Here is a 17,347-nt window from a genome sequence, read left to right as displayed (position 1 = left end):
GAAGAATAAGAAGATGAGTAACATGAAGTTGAAGAAACATTTTTTTTTGGGTTTTTAAAGTTTAATGGTTGAATATGGAAAAAGATGATAGAGGATGAAGATTTGGGGATTTTGTGTTTGTTTTCTGGAAATGATGAAAGAAGAAGGTGAGATTGAGGATGAAGATGATGGTTAAGTGATTTTTTGGAGTAAACCGTCATTTTGGTCCTTGAATGTGTTTACTTACTTTCATTCTGACCGTTGGAGACCCACGTAGGATGCCAACGTGTAAAAAAAACGTGACATTTGACATTTTTCGTCTCAGGGACTAACGGAAAACTGAACAAACGATTAACTTGACCGACGACAACACATTCAGGGATTAAAAACAACCATTTTCAAAGTATGAGGACTAGTCCGTCAACAGTATACACAATCAGGGACCAAAATGGATGTTTACTCCTTTTAAGATGGAACGGAACAGAACAAAAGGCTTCAGGAACGGGACACTTTGCTTCCCTTGAAAAGGGTGGAACAGAAGGGAACAGAATAGAACACTCTTTTAAAACTTTTACACGGTCAAAAATACCCCTAATTTATATTTGAAATATTTTGTATCTAAACAGTCTAAAATCATTTCTTAATGTGAAAAGCACTTTTTATATTTGTAGACAAAGTTAAATGAATTTCTGCTTTTCAAAAAAATCACTTAAAATAAAATCAATTATTTTTTTCAAAAGTAAAATTCACTTTTTAGGCAATGACAAACGAGACAATTAGAGTGTGTTTGTATCAACTTATTTTAGAAAAATTACTTTTTAAATAAAAAATCACTTATTTTAATAAAAAATCACTTTTTTAATCAAAAAATCATTTTTATGTTTGTTTCAACTTTTTTTTAAAAGCTGAAAACAGATTATTTGAAAAAGCTACTTTAGCCTATCATGAAAATCTATTATGATAGACAAGAAAAGATAAAAAAAAAGTGATTTTAATTAGAGTAGCCAATCACGACTCAAATTATACTTTTCCCAATATCTCTAAAAATTAATTTTTTTATAGAGTTAAAAATCATTATTTTTTAATCTAAACAAAACACTTGAAATAACTTAAATAAATAATCAGATTTTTGCTTTTTTTCAAAAACATACTGAAACAACTTAAATAATATATAAGTGATTATGTTAAAGAAATAAGTGATTAATTCATGAAAGAAGCAATAACAAACAGTTTCTATGCATAATGTTCAATTGAGTTCAACACATACAAGGTTATATATGTAATTAAAATTATGGTTATGTTCTAATGACCTGGAGTTACCAAACACAACACACATAACATAATTGTCCTATTCCATCCTGTTCTGTCTCGTTCTCTCCTGTTCTGTCATGTTCCGTTTTGTCACCAAACGCTACCATAGGTAGGGTTTGGTAGACAGGTGAGAAGGGAACGAAACATGACACATGGGTTCCGTTCTGTGTTTGTCATGTTTTTAAGATGGAATGGAACGGGAAAAAAGGCTCCAGGAACGGAACACTTGGATTCCCTGAAAAAAGGTGGAACGGAAGGGAACGGAACGCAACACTCTCTTAAAACTTTTGCAAGTTCAAAAATACCCCTAATTTATATTTGAAATTTTATGTATCTAAACAGTTTAAAATCATTTATAAAATTGAAAGCAATTATTATTTTTGTAGACAAAGTTAAATGAAAATCTACTTTTTCAAAAAAATCATTTAAAATAAAATCAATTATTTTTTTCAAAAGTAAAATCACTTTTTGTAAGCAATGATAAACGAGTAAATTAGAGTGCGTTTGATTCAACTTATTTTGGAAAAATCACTTTTTAATCAAAAAATCACTTTTAAAATCAAAAAATCACTTTTTTAATCAAATATGACATTTGGTGTTTGTTTCAGCAGAAGCTGAAAACATATTATTTGAAACAATTACTTTAGCTTATCATGAAAACCTATGATGATAGATGAGAGGAGATAAAAAAGTGATTTTAATTAGAGTAGTCACACACGAATCAACTTAATTAAAATAAAATCAATTATTTTTTCAAAAGTAAAATCAGTTTTTGTATGCAATGATAAACGAGCCAATTAGAGTGCGTTTAATTCAACTTATTTGGGAAAAATCACTTTTTGTGTTTGTTTCAGCTGAAGCTGAAAACAAATTATTTGAAACAGTTACTTTAGCTTATAATGAAAATCAATGATGACAGATGAGGGGAGATAAAAAAAAGTGATTTTAATTAGAGTAGTCGAACACGAATCAACTTATGCTTTTCTCAAAATCTCTTAAAAACAATTATAGTTAAAAATCAATATTTTTTAATCTAAACAAACGCACTTAAAATAGCTTAAATAGATAATTAGGTTTCTGCTTTTTTCAATAGCATGCTGAAACAACTTAAACAATATATAAGTGATTATTTTAAAGAAATAAGTTATTATTTCATGAAGTAAGCAATAACAAACGGTTTCTATGCAAAATGTTCAATTGAGTTCAATTTGTTTTTCTCAATCAAATATTAAACATGCAGGGTTATATATGTAATTAAAATCATGGTTCTGTTCTATTGACTTGGAGTTACCAAACACAACACATAGAACATTATTGTCCTGTTCCATCCTGTTCTGTCCCGTTCCGTTCTGTTCTGTCATGTTCCGTTCCGTCACCAAACGCTACCATAGTGTGTGTCTTATTTAAAGAGATTACAATGATTAGTGAGTAAACACTCTAGGGGCTCAGGTACAATTACACAATACTACAAGGACCTAATTTCGAATTACTTTATTTCCAACACTCTCTCCTAATTCAGAATTCACAATACTCTCTCCTAGTTCAAAGCCTCAGCTGCAGACTTGATCTTTAGTTTCTTGCACAACACACTAAACCTTTCAGCTCTCAATGGTTTTGTGAATAAGTGTGCCAATTGCTCTTCAGTAGGACAATGAATTAGCTCAAGCTTTCCCTTTGTAACCTAATCTCTTAGAAAATGAAACCGAGTATCAATGTGCTTACTTCTTCCATGTGCCACATGGTGTTTAGCAAGGTCAATGGTTGATCTGTTGTCAATCGGCAACTTCATAACTTCAGGAACTTTCAGACCTATCTCTTCTAACACCATACCAATCCACAAGGCCTGACAAGCATTGAATGAAGTTGCTACATATTCAGCTTCACAAGAAGATAATGCAACAATAGGATGCTTCTTTGAACACCAAGAAACAGGTGCTTCTCCATACAAGAACACATATCCAGTTGTGCTTTTCCTGTCATCTTTATCTCCACTCCAATCCGAGTCCACATAGCCAATAATCTCATTCCTCACATTATCACCTTTACAAGGAAACAAAATTATGTGATCAAGGGTTCCTTTGATGTACCTTAGTATCCTCTTTGCTGCCAGAAAATGTGACTCTTTTGGATTCTCCATAAACTTGCTTATCAATCCCACTCCATAGCTAATTTTTGGCTTGCTACAACATTAGTACTTCAGTGAACCCACCATCTGCTTGAATAATGTTGAATCTACTGGCTTTCCTGTGTCTGACTTGGTTAAAACAACACCACACTCTACTGGAGTTGTCACTGCATTGCACTCAGCCAAGTTGAATCTCTTCAAAACATTAGTAGCATACTTCCTTTGACACATAAAGATTCATTTCTCAGTTCTAAGAAACTCTATTCCCATAAAGTATGTTAGCTCTCCCATATCACTTATTTCAAACTCTGATTGCATCTTCTCTTTGAATGTGCTTATCTCAGTCTCATTGCTTCCAGTAACTAGCAAATCATCTACATAGAGACACACAATAAGCATTCCAGTTATCTTTGTTTTAAGCACATAGACTCCATGCTCAGAGGTGCATTTTGAGAACCCTAACTGGCTCAATAATGAATCAATCCTCTTGTGCCAAGCTCGAGGAGCTTGCTTGAGCCCATATAGAGCCTTATGCAATCCGTAAACCTTATTTTCATCTCCCTGAACTTCAAATCCATGAGGTTGTTGGACATAAACCTCATCATCAAGTGGACCATTCAGAAATGCTGATTTGACATCCAATTGATGCAACCTCCAGTTCTTCAAACTAGCAGTAGAAACCACCATTCTCATTGTCTCCATCCTTGCCACTAGAGCAAAGACATCAGTGCAGTCCCACCCATTCCCTTTGTTGAAAGCCTCTTGCCACCAACCTGGCCTTATATCTGGAAACAGACCCATCTGGCTTCAGCCTTGTTTTGTAAATCCATTTTACTAAAATTGACTTTTTACCCTTTGGTAACTCTACCAAGCTCTAGTTCTTATTTTTCTCAATTGAACCAAGTTCATCTTTCATAGCTGCTATCCAGTTTTCATGTTTAAATGTCTGCTCTACACTCACTGGTTCTGCTTCAATGAAGAGTGACAAATTGATCAAATCACCCTCATGAGTGACTTCATTATCAGGAAATAACATATAGTCACTCAATCTGGAAGGTAGTTATCTCACCCTTTGATTCCTCTGACTCACATTCTCAGTATGTATCTCACTAGTTGCTTGACCAGTAGCTTTACCATGACCTTCATCTCTCACATTCTCAGAATCAGTAGTAGATATTAGCTCAGGAAACTCATATGAGACCCTAGCACTAGAGGTCTCAGGTTGATGATCATCATCGTTATTCCATTTCCAGATAGCTGCCTCATCAACTACTACATCCCTACTAATTATAATTGCATTGGTTGTAGGGTTTAGTAGTCTATATACTCCAGTTTAGTGGTAACCAACCAACACAAACTTCTCACTTTTATCATCAAGTTTCTGCCTCCTCTAATCTGGCAAATGTCTGTAGCACACTAATCCTAAGATTCTGAAATGCTTTACTATTGGCTTGATCCCTGTCCAAGCCTCTTCAGGTGTCATGGATTTCAATTTCTTGGTAGGACATCGATTGAGAATATAAGTAGTTGTTGACACAGCTTCTCCCCACAATTTCATTGGTAGAGACTTACTTTTCAACATGTTCCTCAACATGTTAGCAATGGTTCTATTCCTTCTCTCAGCCACCCCATTGTGCTGAGGGGTGTATGGAGCTATTACGTCATGAATAATACCAGCCTCTTCATAGAAATTTTTCATCACAGTTGACACATACTCTCCACCCCCATATGTCCTGAGGATCTTAATGCTTTTGCCACTTTGTTTTTCCACCAGCTTCTTAAATTTCTGAAACACCTCAAACACCTCTAATTTCCTGCTTAGTAGATAGATCCACATCCTTCTAGTGTGATCATCAATGAGGGAAACAACATACATATTTCCTCTTGATGATGGAACCTCAAATGGTCCACACACATCTGAGTAGACCACATCTAAAGGACCCTTGGAGACCACTGGCATGCTATCAGTGAAAGAGTTCCTGGGTTGCTTGCTCAATAAGAAATCTTCACACAACTGTCCAGAAGCCTTAACTGGAGGTAAACCCTTTACCATCTCTTCATGGTGCAACTGATACAACCCCTTGAAATGGAGATGTCCATACCTCAAGTGCCACAGCCAATCTGACTCTTGTATCTTAGTTGAGAAACACTATGATCTGCTAGTGTCTAGTGCTACACGAAATGTCTTGTTTGCTGATAAAACTGATTGTAAAATCAACCTCTTCTTTGGATCAAATATCATGAGCTTCTTCCCTTTAGTTTTCATAGAATAACCATTCTCTATGAGTTGACCTAGGCTTATGAGATTATGTTTTAAACTAGGTACAAACAACACATCAAGGATAAAAGCCTGTTTGCCATTCTTTTTCCTGATCAAAACTCTACCCTTTCCAGCATATGTGATCATACTATTATCAGCAAACCTCACCCCACTTGTCTTGCTTTCATCAAGATCAACAAACCAGTTTTTATGACCAGTCATATGAGCAGAACATTCAGAATCTAAGTACCAAGTACTATCATCATTCTTATGAGAACTCACTACTGAATTAATCACTTCATCACTCAAGATCCTAGAGTTTTTAGCATAACAACTTTGATCATCATTAGCAGGAACAACAAAAAGTACCTGCTCTGAATCTGAATCATCATCTTGAGCAGAATAAGCTTGATCATCACCACTTGGCTTGCTTCCTTTCTTCTTGCTTTTACACTCATAGGAATAATGGCCAAGTTTCTTGCAGGCATAGCATTGAACATTTTGCTTCTTGTTCTTTCCTTTCTTCACATTATCTTTGTTCTGTCCTTTCTCTTTGGAATCCCACTTTCTCTTAGAATCACCATCCTCTTCATGACTGGATGACTGCCCAGAATCCTTACCCTTCCACAATTTGCCTTTGACAGATTTAACTTTGTCATTCCAATTCTTCTTATTGGAATTGGAATTACCGCGAGCATACAAAGCTTGCTCAGTCTCTCTCAGTATCCCTCAGGCTCAAACGCATTTCATGAGCCTCAAGTGAACCCTGTAGTTCATCGATCTTCATCGCTTCAAGATCCTTGGATTCTTCAATCGTGGTCACAATATGATCAAACTTCGATGTCAACGATCGAAGCACCTTCTCCACAAGGGTTTGATCCGTCATGACTTCGCTATTCGTCTTCATCTGATTCGTGAGAGTCTGAAGACGCGTGAAGAACTTTGAAATCGATTCTGATTTCTCCATGCACAATGCTTCATACTGCCTTCTAAGCGTCTGCAACTTCACCTTCTTCAACTTAGCTACACCATCGTAGCTTTTGTTCAAGACATCCCAAGCCTCCTTGGAGGTCTTTGCCGCAACAATTTTCTCAAAATTTGCTGGATTCACACATTGATGGATTATGAATAGTTCTCGAATATCTTTCTTCTTCGCTTCTCGATGCACTGTGCTCTGCTCAGCAGTAGGCTTCTCTGGCAGCAAGCTATACCCAGAAGCAACCATTTCCAATACATCTTGAAACCCAAAGATTACCTCCGGGTGTGCCACCGATCCCAATCTTTCTTGCCATCAAGAACTGGCAGAGACGCAGGGAAATTGCCATGTGCACCCGCCAAGATCTTGAACGAAGCGCCCACCGTCACCACCTCGTTGAACGACGCAATTTCCTCCGTCGTGGGTCCTCAGAGATCCACCACAACTTGTCGTCGATATGCGGTGGTCAAGTCGCCAAAAGAACCGAGCTCTTGATACCACAGTTGGAGAATCTCTTGTGAAGAAGATGATTAAACCCTGATTGAATGCTTCAATTCAATGCTAGGGCAAACACCATTAATGCACAATAGTAAGAGAAAGAGAGAGAAGCAATAATTGATATTAACAGAATTAACTAATGAGAGAGAGAATGATTATTTCATTGATTGTGCACACACTCTTATTTAAGAGCTATTTGTGGTTCTAGTATATGTGGATGACCTTATTATCTCTGGGAACAATCATGAAGCCATCACTCAATTTAAGAGCTATTTGAACACCTGCTTTCATATGAAGGATTTGGGAATTCTCAAGTACTTTCTCGGCGTTGAGGTAGCTCGTTCCTCAACTGGTATATTTTTGTGCCAACGGAAATATGCATTGGATATAATTGCTGAAACTGGACTCCTTGGAGCAAAACCAGCAAGCACACCTTTGGAACAGAATCATCGCTTGGGTCTTGCTACTGGTGGTTTCATTACCAACCCCGACCAGTATCGACGATTGGTAGGAAGACTTATCTATCTGTGTTTTACACGGCCAGAACTGTCATATTGTGTGCACATTCTCTCTCAGTTTATGCAGAAGCCACGAGAAGAGCATTGGGAGGCAGCATTGCGAGTAGTTCGCTTCCTGAAAGGGAGTCCCGGGCAGGGAATCCTTTTGCAAAAAGATAGTGATTTAAAGTTGTATGGTTGGTGCGACTCAGATTGGGCTGGCTGTCCCTTAACGTGAAGGTCTCTCACTGGATGGTTTGTGCTTTTGGGGCAGTCACCAATTTCTTGGAAGACTAAGAAGCAACATACTGTGTCTCGCTCATCAGCTGAAGCTGAGTACCGTTCCATGGCAACCGCTACTTGCGAGCTGAAGTGGCTTCTGGGCATTTTGTCTTGTCTTGGTGTTGATCATCCTCAACCCATACAGATCTATTGTGATAGCCAAGCGGCTCTTCATATTGCCAAGAACCCAGTTTTTCATGAATGCACGAAGCACATTGAAGTTGATTGTCACTTCGTGCGAGATGAGATTGCTAAAGGGGTCATCCAACCAACTCATGTCTCCACTCATACACAATTGGCTGACATATTTACAAAGGCACTTGGAAGATCACAATTTACCTCTTTTATGGCCAAGTTGGGCATTCATAATCTGCATGCGCCAACTTGAGGGGGGGTAATGAGATAATTACGGTAATGAGATAATTTAGAATTATCTCATCACTGTCCAGCTGCTGTCATTTATGCAGTGAGATAATTATGGGATTGTTATAGCTGTACAATTGCTGTCAAATCTGGTCAGAGGTTCTTGTATTATTGTACATCTAATTTAGGAATGTATTAGGCTGTAATTTGCATAATCATAGGGATTTGATAGGAGTCTATTAGGAGTAACAGTTGACTCATCTTCTGTATATATTTGGTACGAATATCAATGAAAGGGAGAGTGGTGTTCTCTCAAAATTCTTTACTATGCTTTGGGGTCAACAGAAAGAAAAGCAGTAAATATGATAAGATTCAAGTGATGGTGCTGTGAATGTTCTTTTTTGGCACATGTTTAAGCAGATGATTATAATTGATGACAAAGAATAGACCTGGCCCCAAATGTGCAGCACACATTTTCTTTTTTCGTTTTTTCTTTTTTACTAATCTAACTTAAAAATTCATTATAGGCGTTTTGCAAGAGATGGTTGCAATCATAAGGTATTGCCAATTAAGAAAATGGGAAAAGGATGTGGGAAGCAGAATTCATAAAGCAAATGAAAGATATCATGAGCAGCACAGCCAAAACAAACATGACATAAATTAAGCTTCAAAATAAAATATCTATATATTCACTATAAAAAAACCACCATTTTTTCCATTTCGTTTCCAAGTGGGGCACATGGTTTTGATTACATAAAGAGAAAATTCAAAGCAAGAATATGCATATTTATAACCCTACAAAAACTTGATCCTTGCTGCATATAAATTACATGTTTGAGGAAGTTCATATCGTAGATAACCGAACATGGCCATCATCACAGTCATCATGTCATTTTGAGAGTAACAAAATGAGGCTATAGAGAAACTTTGCATCTTCTGTTAAATAAATTTACAAATAAAACAGCAAAGCTCAAATTTAATTCTTAAGTACAGTTAAATGTACTCAATGTGATTCAATGGGTTTATCATACATGTCGAGATCAACAACAGTTTGAATTCTCCAAAACAAAGATATTAAATGTCGAAGCTGATCTGAGATAGCAGAAAGTGATCAATAAAGAAGCTTACTTCACACCTAAAAGGGACTTAATAATAGTATCACTAATACCATCTCCAAGACAGAACAAGTGACCGGAACCTGGAAGTTCGTGATATTGAATCCATGGTAGGTTTTGCGCAATGTGCCGTTGCACTGTAACAGGAACCAACAAGTCCTCATCTCCTTGCCAAAGATGGACAGAACCTTCATTAGTTGGAAAAGGGTTTTCAAGATCCAAAGGACTATATTCCCAGCTTCCAAATCCAATATTTATGTCCCGGTGGAGGCTTTCGAATTCACCTTGCTGTCTTGCATGCACCTGCAGTGCAGAATCCACATAAAAAAAAATTATAAATCTGTGTTGAAATTTCAGATAAGAAAAAAGAAATTGATGTTTTGGAGGAGCTGAAAGAGATCCTTGTTAATATTCTAACTGAAACAAGGCATGTTATTTAGATATCATGGGAAAAAAATTTATCGAAGACAAAACAGCAGAAGAATATTATGCACACTCCTTAAAAACGAGGCTAAATAGAAATTCAATGGCTCAATTAATCAACCAGGTCGCCTTCCAAAAAAAATTTAATCAACCAGGTCTCAAATGAACCCAATTCTCACCATAATATTTATTCATCAGTAGAAGAAATTCACAAAAATTCATTACTAAAAGGGTGCTTGTAGAAGTTAAAGTGGCTTTTACAATAGTCAGATAGCTTTAAAATCAATTACCAAAAGGACATGCTAACCAAGCACTAACAAGTATCAACTAAAACAGTGCACAAGTATCAGAATAAACGTCTTGTTTCAACAAGAATACAAAACAATAATAGAGGTCTTTTCTCACTAAGTGGGATAACCTATATCCATTGTGTGGTGTTTCAACAAGAATGCAGCATGCACAAAACTTTAGAATTTCCAAATCCCTAATTACGATAATTGATTTGCATGCTATGCCCAGCTATCCATGTCAAAGCAGCAGTCACTGCTTCAAGAGGGCAGTCCTAAACATTAAAGCTCCCTCTATGCGCAGGTCCAGGGAAGGGTCCAACCACATGGTCTATTGTACGCAACATTACCTTGTATTTACACAAGAGATTGTTTCCATGAGTTGAACCCTTAACCTCAATCACATGGCAACAACTTTTAACTGTTGCGCTAAGGCTCCCTTTCAAAGCAGCAATCACTACTACTAGAATTGAATGGAGATGAATGAAGAACAAAGTAATCTAGTGCCAGCTTAGTCGGCACTAAACTGCTAAAGCCTACAAATAATCTTTTTGAAAGTTTTCTATTTTTGCATGTTGGTGAGGAAACTATTAAATTTATTTTAGCATAGACCAATCTAATATTTGTCCACAAATGTTGCATCTACTCCTAAATTGGTATTGATAAAATGCATTAATGATCATAGTTTCAATTTTCCTGTCTATCTATGTTATTATATATCCTTAATATTCATAACTAACGATAGAATATTTTGCTATTAACTTCAATAGTTATGACCGGCTTTTTACTCAGCTTAAAATTAAAAACCAACAATAGAGTATGATTTCAGAGAAATCAGAAATATATGAATAATAAATAGTGAGAGTTGTTCACATAAACTTCAAAAAATGCAGATATCTACTCATCCATTACGGTCTAACTCTAAACAATATATTCCACACAGCAGTTGATGCGATTTTTTATCTTGGGCAAAATAATCCCCAACAAAATTCAAAATCAAATCATATGAATTTAACCGATTATCAATACAAAATATCAGGCTAAATCATTCAGTGTATTGAATGCAAAAGAATTTCACAATGTTGTAACCACCTAAATGCTGGATACTTACCACATGACTCTTTCTCTTAGTTACTTTAGATACAAGCAGTTTGTCTTGATTTGAAAGGACACCTTGAACATCACCAATTGCACTAGCGACTGGGAACCATTTTTGAGTGTTCCACCAGTAAGTTAGCCATGGTGTGTAGTGAGCCACACGAAGTGCCCATTGGTCTCGTAGTTTTTGTTGGTAATAGGCTTCAGTAGTTAAGTTTTCCGGAAGACCACGCCACCAGTAGTTCACAACTGGGGTCAAGAGAGCTGCACCTGCCAGCCTGTCAGCATTGTAAAAATTGAGTACTGAGAAATACAGAGGTTGACCACTGTATGAAATAAAAGCAAGCAGATGTAATCATGTAAGCATAATAGAGCAAATAATACTAAAGAGAAATTGTTATGATCCAAGAGAAACCTCCACTTTCGAAGGTGTTAGGGTTTTTCCGATCCTAACAGAAATTTAACAGATAATCTATTTTCTTCAAATTTGGTGTCAACAGAACTACAAATAACCGGAGTAAATAATACCTATGAGGTATGTACTTAAGGCAGTTCCAAACAATCTGTCCACCCATGGAGAGACCAGTTACATAAAATTTGGACCCTAGTCCCAGCTTATCAGCAAGCTCTTCTATATCAAATGCAATACTCTTTAGTGTTCGACTTGGATCAGGATCACTTTCCCCGTAACCAGGTCTGTCAAAAGATACAATATAGATCCCCAAGTCCTCAACAACAGCCTGGAAATGACCACAACAGATATAGATATGAAAACTACAAAGTTTTTAAAGAATGTTAGGAAAGACAGAAAAACGTAACATAAATAATTACAGGTGATAGGCTTTCTGCAACTGGAGAAGTATGACTGCTACTACCAAAACCATGGACGAAGATGATTTTATACTTGGCTGCGTCTTTAGGAACACCATGCTCTCTGTATGCCAAATACCTCCCATCTCTTAGTTTGATTCTTGCTGTCGTTACAGGCGGTCCATCAGGAGAGCCACATATCTTGGGAGGAGGAGGTCGATTAGCCTGATAAGCCCATGCTACAAACCCAATAAACAACACTGCTAGTGTTGTTCTAAGAATTCCTGAGTTTGTATTACCAAATCAAAAAAATGAAATTAAAAGAACAGATAGTTAGAAATTAAAACATAAGTAACCGTTTTTTTTTTTATAAATATTCGGTGTCCGGTCACCCGTTGGATTCCGTCAGATTCATGATTTAGTCACAGTTAAGGCTCTTCATCCTCCCCAGAGTGTATTAAAACATAAATAACCGTTTACCCTATCTTCAGCACAGTTAGGACTAGCTATAAATTCACTTTATAAAGTTGCAGCAAACATCAACAAGAAACTAAAGTTGCAGCATGACTAAGAAACCTTATAAGTTGCAGCATAAACGGAACTTGGATGAGCAAAGTGCTATAAGGAAAGAGCAAAAGAGAGTGGAAGAGCGAAGAGGTACCTGAAGGGAGCTGAAACGAGCTGGTTTTCTTTGTCCTCCTGGTGTGAGAACGGGCTGACGCTGCATAAATTTTTCTGTTGACTCCGGTGGCCATAGCGAGACTCAGAAATTTGAACAATTTGTGCAGCGGAAAAAGCAAAGAGAGATCTCTAATAAATGGATCAGATACAGAGTACTGTGGAGCGGAGACACTACTGTGTATTTGTTGAATTTGCATAACACAGTCAAACGTCCTCGTTTTGCTGCTGGAAAATTCAAGACTTCAAATCAAACTTTGGAGGGGATGTTCAAAACACCACCCCTAACCCTAAATCCCGCCACCCCCACCAACCACTCACATAGTAATTTCCAAAGAATACCCGTTGTTTATTTTTCTTTTACATCCGAAAGATAAATTATTGTCTTCCGGATAGATCTCTGAACTCTTCCTCCAACTCATATATCTCCAACTCTTATCACTTAGGAGCTATCATTCGGCCACACAAATCAACCGAGGGAATTGATCTACTTTTCTTTTATAATAAATCTGATAGCAACTAAGGTTGAGTTTCAATTTCAATGAAGCGGTTTTATTAGTACCACTTTGGGTCTATAATGGCGGCAGGTGCAACACACATCTGTCAATTAAGTAAGAAATTTAGAGGATAAAATCATAAAAGAATGGAGCAGAAAAGGAACCGCAGAGGATTAATAATGCACTTATGAAGCATAACAGACAAAAACAGGATTCAACAAGGTGATTGAATTGACACATTTTGTGAGATAAAACTTACCATTCACACAGATACAATGGCCTTGGTGTTCCCAAACTCAGCATAAGCAGCATATCCTATGCATCATTCACAAAACCAGTGCTGAAAACTGCAAGTCACCATAAACCAGTGCAACCAAAAAGGGATCAAATTTATTTAATCTTCCATGACTTCACAGTTCACATACATACACCTTCAAATTCATGCTATTAGACCCTAATATTCATAAGGGAATTGTTATTCAGACCCCCCCCACATCTATCCAAACCGAATGAAATTTGTGAAATTTGAAATTACCCCTATCGAACGCACCCTCAAAGCGCGTCTCTGTCGCTCTATAAGCCGCATATCGTGAGTGCGACAGTGACGCTTCTGGAGTGCGCGTCGTTTACGCACCTTGAACATGCGTCTAAAACGCACCAGCCATTGACCATAACGCAACAACCGGTAAAAACTATTAATTGCTTCCGTTAAATCCTATTTTTTTTCGTTATAACCTATGCTAGTCGAGCACTATAAATAGGGTATCTTCCTTCTTCATTTTCACACAATTCTCTCTCTTCTTCCTCTTACCCTCTTTCTTATTCATACCTCTTATGGTTTAGAGTTCTCAATGGTTGGGGTGATGTGGATATTATCCTCAACATTAGCAAGTTTGAGTACTTAGAGAGTGATATTTCAGATTCAGAGTGTCAAACTTGCTAATGTAGGGGTGACCATCCTTGGTTATTCAAAGTACCCAAACTTGCTAAATGGAATGGTCCAAGTGTAAGACCCAGATTTCAGAACTGGATTAAATAATTATTTTTCCGACTCACGCGTAGGATCGGTGTAAGCGTAACAGGAGTTTGCTGTTTGGGAAAGTTTAATGAAGAAGAAAGTTCAGGAATTGGTTGAGGATAGTACCATAGACGTTTTAGGAGTTAACACGAGTCGTCTGCACACCCGCCTTATGGCGAGAGTGTCCAGAATAGGCTAATTCCGCTCTTAAAGCATTCTTTAAGCGAAATTCTAAATCCTTGGAAAAATAAGAAGTTCTCTTTATTTTTCCCTCGACCAGTGTTTCATTTCGGAACTACCCATTCTTCAAGTGTGTGGCCGCGAGTGAGAAGAGGAGAGGGAGAGGAGAGATTTTCTTCGTTTCTTGACGGATCTTCGAGTTGTTTGTCTCTACTTCACGGCACAGAGGTAATCTACTCACTTCTTACCTCTGATCATTCTTTTTATCGCGTTTCTTTATCTCTTTATGAGCTCAAAGTATTGAGCTTTTCGTAAAACTGTTCGATTTTCCCGATTTTTCTTTTGAACTACCTTCTATAGTTGCCCAACAAGCTAAATCACTCGCCGATGCGCGCCGATTTCGATCGAGTCGCCAAAGATCTGAAAAACTGTATAAAAACCCATTTACGCACATATTCAAACTTTATCTTTGAAAAGCCACAATCCGACTTAATGCCCTTAGGATTAGTTGATATAAATGTCGTTGTGAACGACCCCATCAAATTTGTTTTCCGAAGTTTCAACTTTGAGTTTTTGAGCTTTAATTTTGGACCAAAGTGCCCCTAACTAGTCGTAATTCAACCCGGTCGTTCTAAAATTTTTCCGACAATTTCTTTGCCCTTGTTTTACCCTAAAATTACCTAGGAATTAAATTAGATCGAAGAAAAAGTGCCGGAACCCTTTTTCCTTAAGTGGTCGAGAGCATGTTTTGAGGGGGGGGGGGGAGAAATTCGTTTTTCGCGATAACTCGTCCTCTCGTGCTCGATTGTTGTACTCTGAAGCTTCGTAAGCTTTGTCTATCGTTAATTAACTTTGTTGTGATCGAGCTAATCGATTTCGTATTGATTTTCGCTTTGTTTTCTCAAAGGTTCAGTTGAGGGAACTTTGGGTATTACTGAGCTAGATTGTGAGGAAAACCTACACCGCGAGGCTGGAGCAACTCGAGGTTAGGGCAACTTACTTACTAGCTATTGTATTGTAGGCGTCGATAAATTCGACTTGAATATTGTTTGATATTGAATATTGCTTGGATATTGTTTATCGCTTTGAATTGGAAAATGTTTTTTGGAGGCTTCGGCCGAGTAAACTTATATGAGACGTGTGTCTCCATTTTTTGAGAGGCTTCAGTCGTTTACTGGTTTCCGTCTTATGATTTCCGCACTGAATTATTGTTATATTGACATTGTTATTGAACTGTGCGCCTTGTCGCGACTACGGAGTGTGGAATCATGGAACGTCCTACTTGTATTATTTCGGGTTGAATGAACAACCCTAGGCAAGTCCAAACTCGAGGTTTGAGATTAAGCCGATTGGAACACTTAGACTTTCCCCGGGGGATTACATTTGGAGGTATTTTGCCAAACTTGGAATGATTAGAATTTGGAACTAGAGATCTTAGGGAACTTAGTTTTCAAGAATGAAACTCATAACTTGACTAATTCAACTTTAAATATTTTTATTAACGAATAAAACCATAGGGAACTTAAGTGGATAAATGATTGCGAAAGACGGGGAAATGTCGACAAGTTTTGGAGCTGCTGAGATTTGATGGTCGTCACGAGGATGAACCACAGTGACCAGAGATACGTCACTGAGTACGATGCGTACTTCGGCTTCTTACAGCCTAGTCGTAGAGTCGACTTTGACCTTCGGGCATTATTGGATTAAGAGTCGTAGCTAAACATTATATGGTGAGGACGATACCATGTTTGGCTAACCATATTGCATCATGCATACATTCGGGGCTTGAGACGATCGGAGGATCGGGCTTCGGTGAAGTTGAGACGGCTTCAGTCGGCTTCACGAAGGTTTGAGACAGTCGAAAGATTGGCCTTCATCGAAGAACACCAAGAGTGTATCTTCGGCATAGCGGGCAAAATGGTTCAACCTGGAGGGGTTAGAATTGATCCGACTATGCATGGGTTTGTAAGTGACACCCGAGCGGAAATGGTTAAACACTAGGCCAGTGTTAGGACTGACTCGATGGTGCCCATCCCAATTGAGTTATCCGGATCTTTTGACACACATTGCAAGCATACATGCACCCTGACTGGAATTGTGTGCTATTGTCTATTGAATTATTGTTAGAGCCGATAACATGCTAGGAATATATATATATATATATATATATATATATATATATATATATATACCCCAATCACATGTTGTTTGTATATTTACTCTATTCTATGAGTTGACCCTAGCGCCTTGGCTTTGGTTTCATGTTTGTGTTTGGGCGGTCGGCCTGCTGCCAGATGTCGATGGCGGATTGGTTTTCGATGGTCTCTCCCTCGGGGGGATCAGGTTTGAGCTGGTTGACCAACATGCCCCCACCGCTGGGTGATCGATCCTGTGGATCATCGGGCGACGTATCGGGGAATGGTCATGGAGGACCGGACTGATGAGCGTGGTCGTCTGACGAGAGGAGTTCTTTGACGCATGGAGCTGAGCTTCAACTTACCACCTTCGGTGCGCTGTGGACCGGGCACTGGCCGGAGACCACCTTCACCACCTTCATCTTCATCCGATGACGAGGATCCATCTGAGATCGAGGCTGATACTGAGGAACATGTCGCGCCACTTCCTGCTACTGCTGTTGATCCTACCGACGTTGCATCGTCCTCGAGGCTCGTGGAGCCGAAGAGGGAGCCTGTTGTTCCGTCTGCCTCTCGCCGTTTTCCGTTTACTCCATCACGCGGCTACCGCGTGGAACCCCTGGTGCGTAAGGTGGAGGAGGATGCCCTTTCTGAGGAGGTAGATGTTGAGATGGGTTCGACTAGGGTCGTACGCTGGACAGTCAGGAGGGAGGTCGTGGACTTGGACGCGGAGATCATCATGGTGGACTCTGATTCTGACACTGATGTCGACTACTACGTCGGGAGCGACGAGGAGGAGGAGGAGGAGCTTTGAG

General features: G+C 38.3%; 2 protein-coding genes across 2 annotated transcripts; both read right to left on the bottom strand.

The window, feature by feature from the left end:
• Positions 1-5,564: 5,564 nt before the first annotated feature.
• On the bottom strand, positions 5,565-6,900 carry LOC130719176 (uncharacterized). Its single transcript, XM_057569814.1, has 2 exons — positions 6,417-6,900; positions 5,565-6,310 (listed from the first exon to the last, which is right to left on the bottom strand). Exons 1-2 carry the CDS (start codon positions 6,898-6,900, stop codon positions 5,565-5,567), a joined length of 1,230 nt encoding a protein of 409 aa, XP_057425797.1.
• Positions 6,901-9,053: 2,153 nt separating this feature from the next.
• Positions 9,054-12,983, bottom strand: LOC130718155 (uncharacterized). The gene is made up of 5 exons (XM_057568652.1): positions 12,686-12,983; positions 12,046-12,308; positions 11,743-11,954; positions 11,228-11,492; positions 9,054-9,709 (listed from the first exon to the last, which is right to left on the bottom strand). The coding sequence occupies exons 1-5, from the start codon at positions 12,900-12,902 to the stop codon at positions 9,416-9,418; spliced, it is 1,251 nt and encodes a 416-aa protein (XP_057424635.1). The 5' UTR covers positions 12,903-12,983; the 3' UTR covers positions 9,054-9,415.
• Between the last annotated feature and the right edge of the window lie 4,364 nt (positions 12,984-17,347).

This window comes from Lotus japonicus, chromosome 5 (assembly GCF_012489685.1).
Source record: "Lotus japonicus ecotype B-129 chromosome 5, LjGifu_v1.2".
Lineage (NCBI taxonomy): Eukaryota > Viridiplantae > Streptophyta > Magnoliopsida > Fabales > Fabaceae > Lotus > Lotus japonicus.
The sequence above is the reverse complement of the archived record's forward strand: the minus strand, read 5'-3'. Positions and strand labels throughout refer to the sequence as shown.

Excerpts from the sequence above, each read along its gene's own strand:
- LOC130719176 (XM_057569814.1), bottom strand. The coding sequence starts at position 6,900 with ATGGTTGCTTCTGGGTATAGCTTGCTGCCAGAGAAGCCTACTGCTGAG. Across the intron at positions 6,311-6,416 it reads ACTTGAGGCTCATGAAATGC|GCAAATTGTGGAAGGGTAAG; the intron begins GTTTGAGCCTGA and ends AATCTGTCAAAG.
- LOC130718155 (XM_057568652.1), bottom strand. The coding sequence starts at position 12,902 with ATGCAAATTCAACAAATACACAGTAGTGTCTCCGCTCCACAGTACTCT. Across the intron at positions 12,309-12,685 it reads CTCGTTTCAGCTCCCTTCAG|GAATTCTTAGAACAACACTA; the intron begins GTACCTCTTCGC and ends ATACAAACTCAG. Across the intron at positions 11,955-12,045 it reads TTGCAGAAAGCCTATCACCT|GCTGTTGTTGAGGACTTGGG; the intron begins GTAATTATTTAT and ends GGTCATTTCCAG.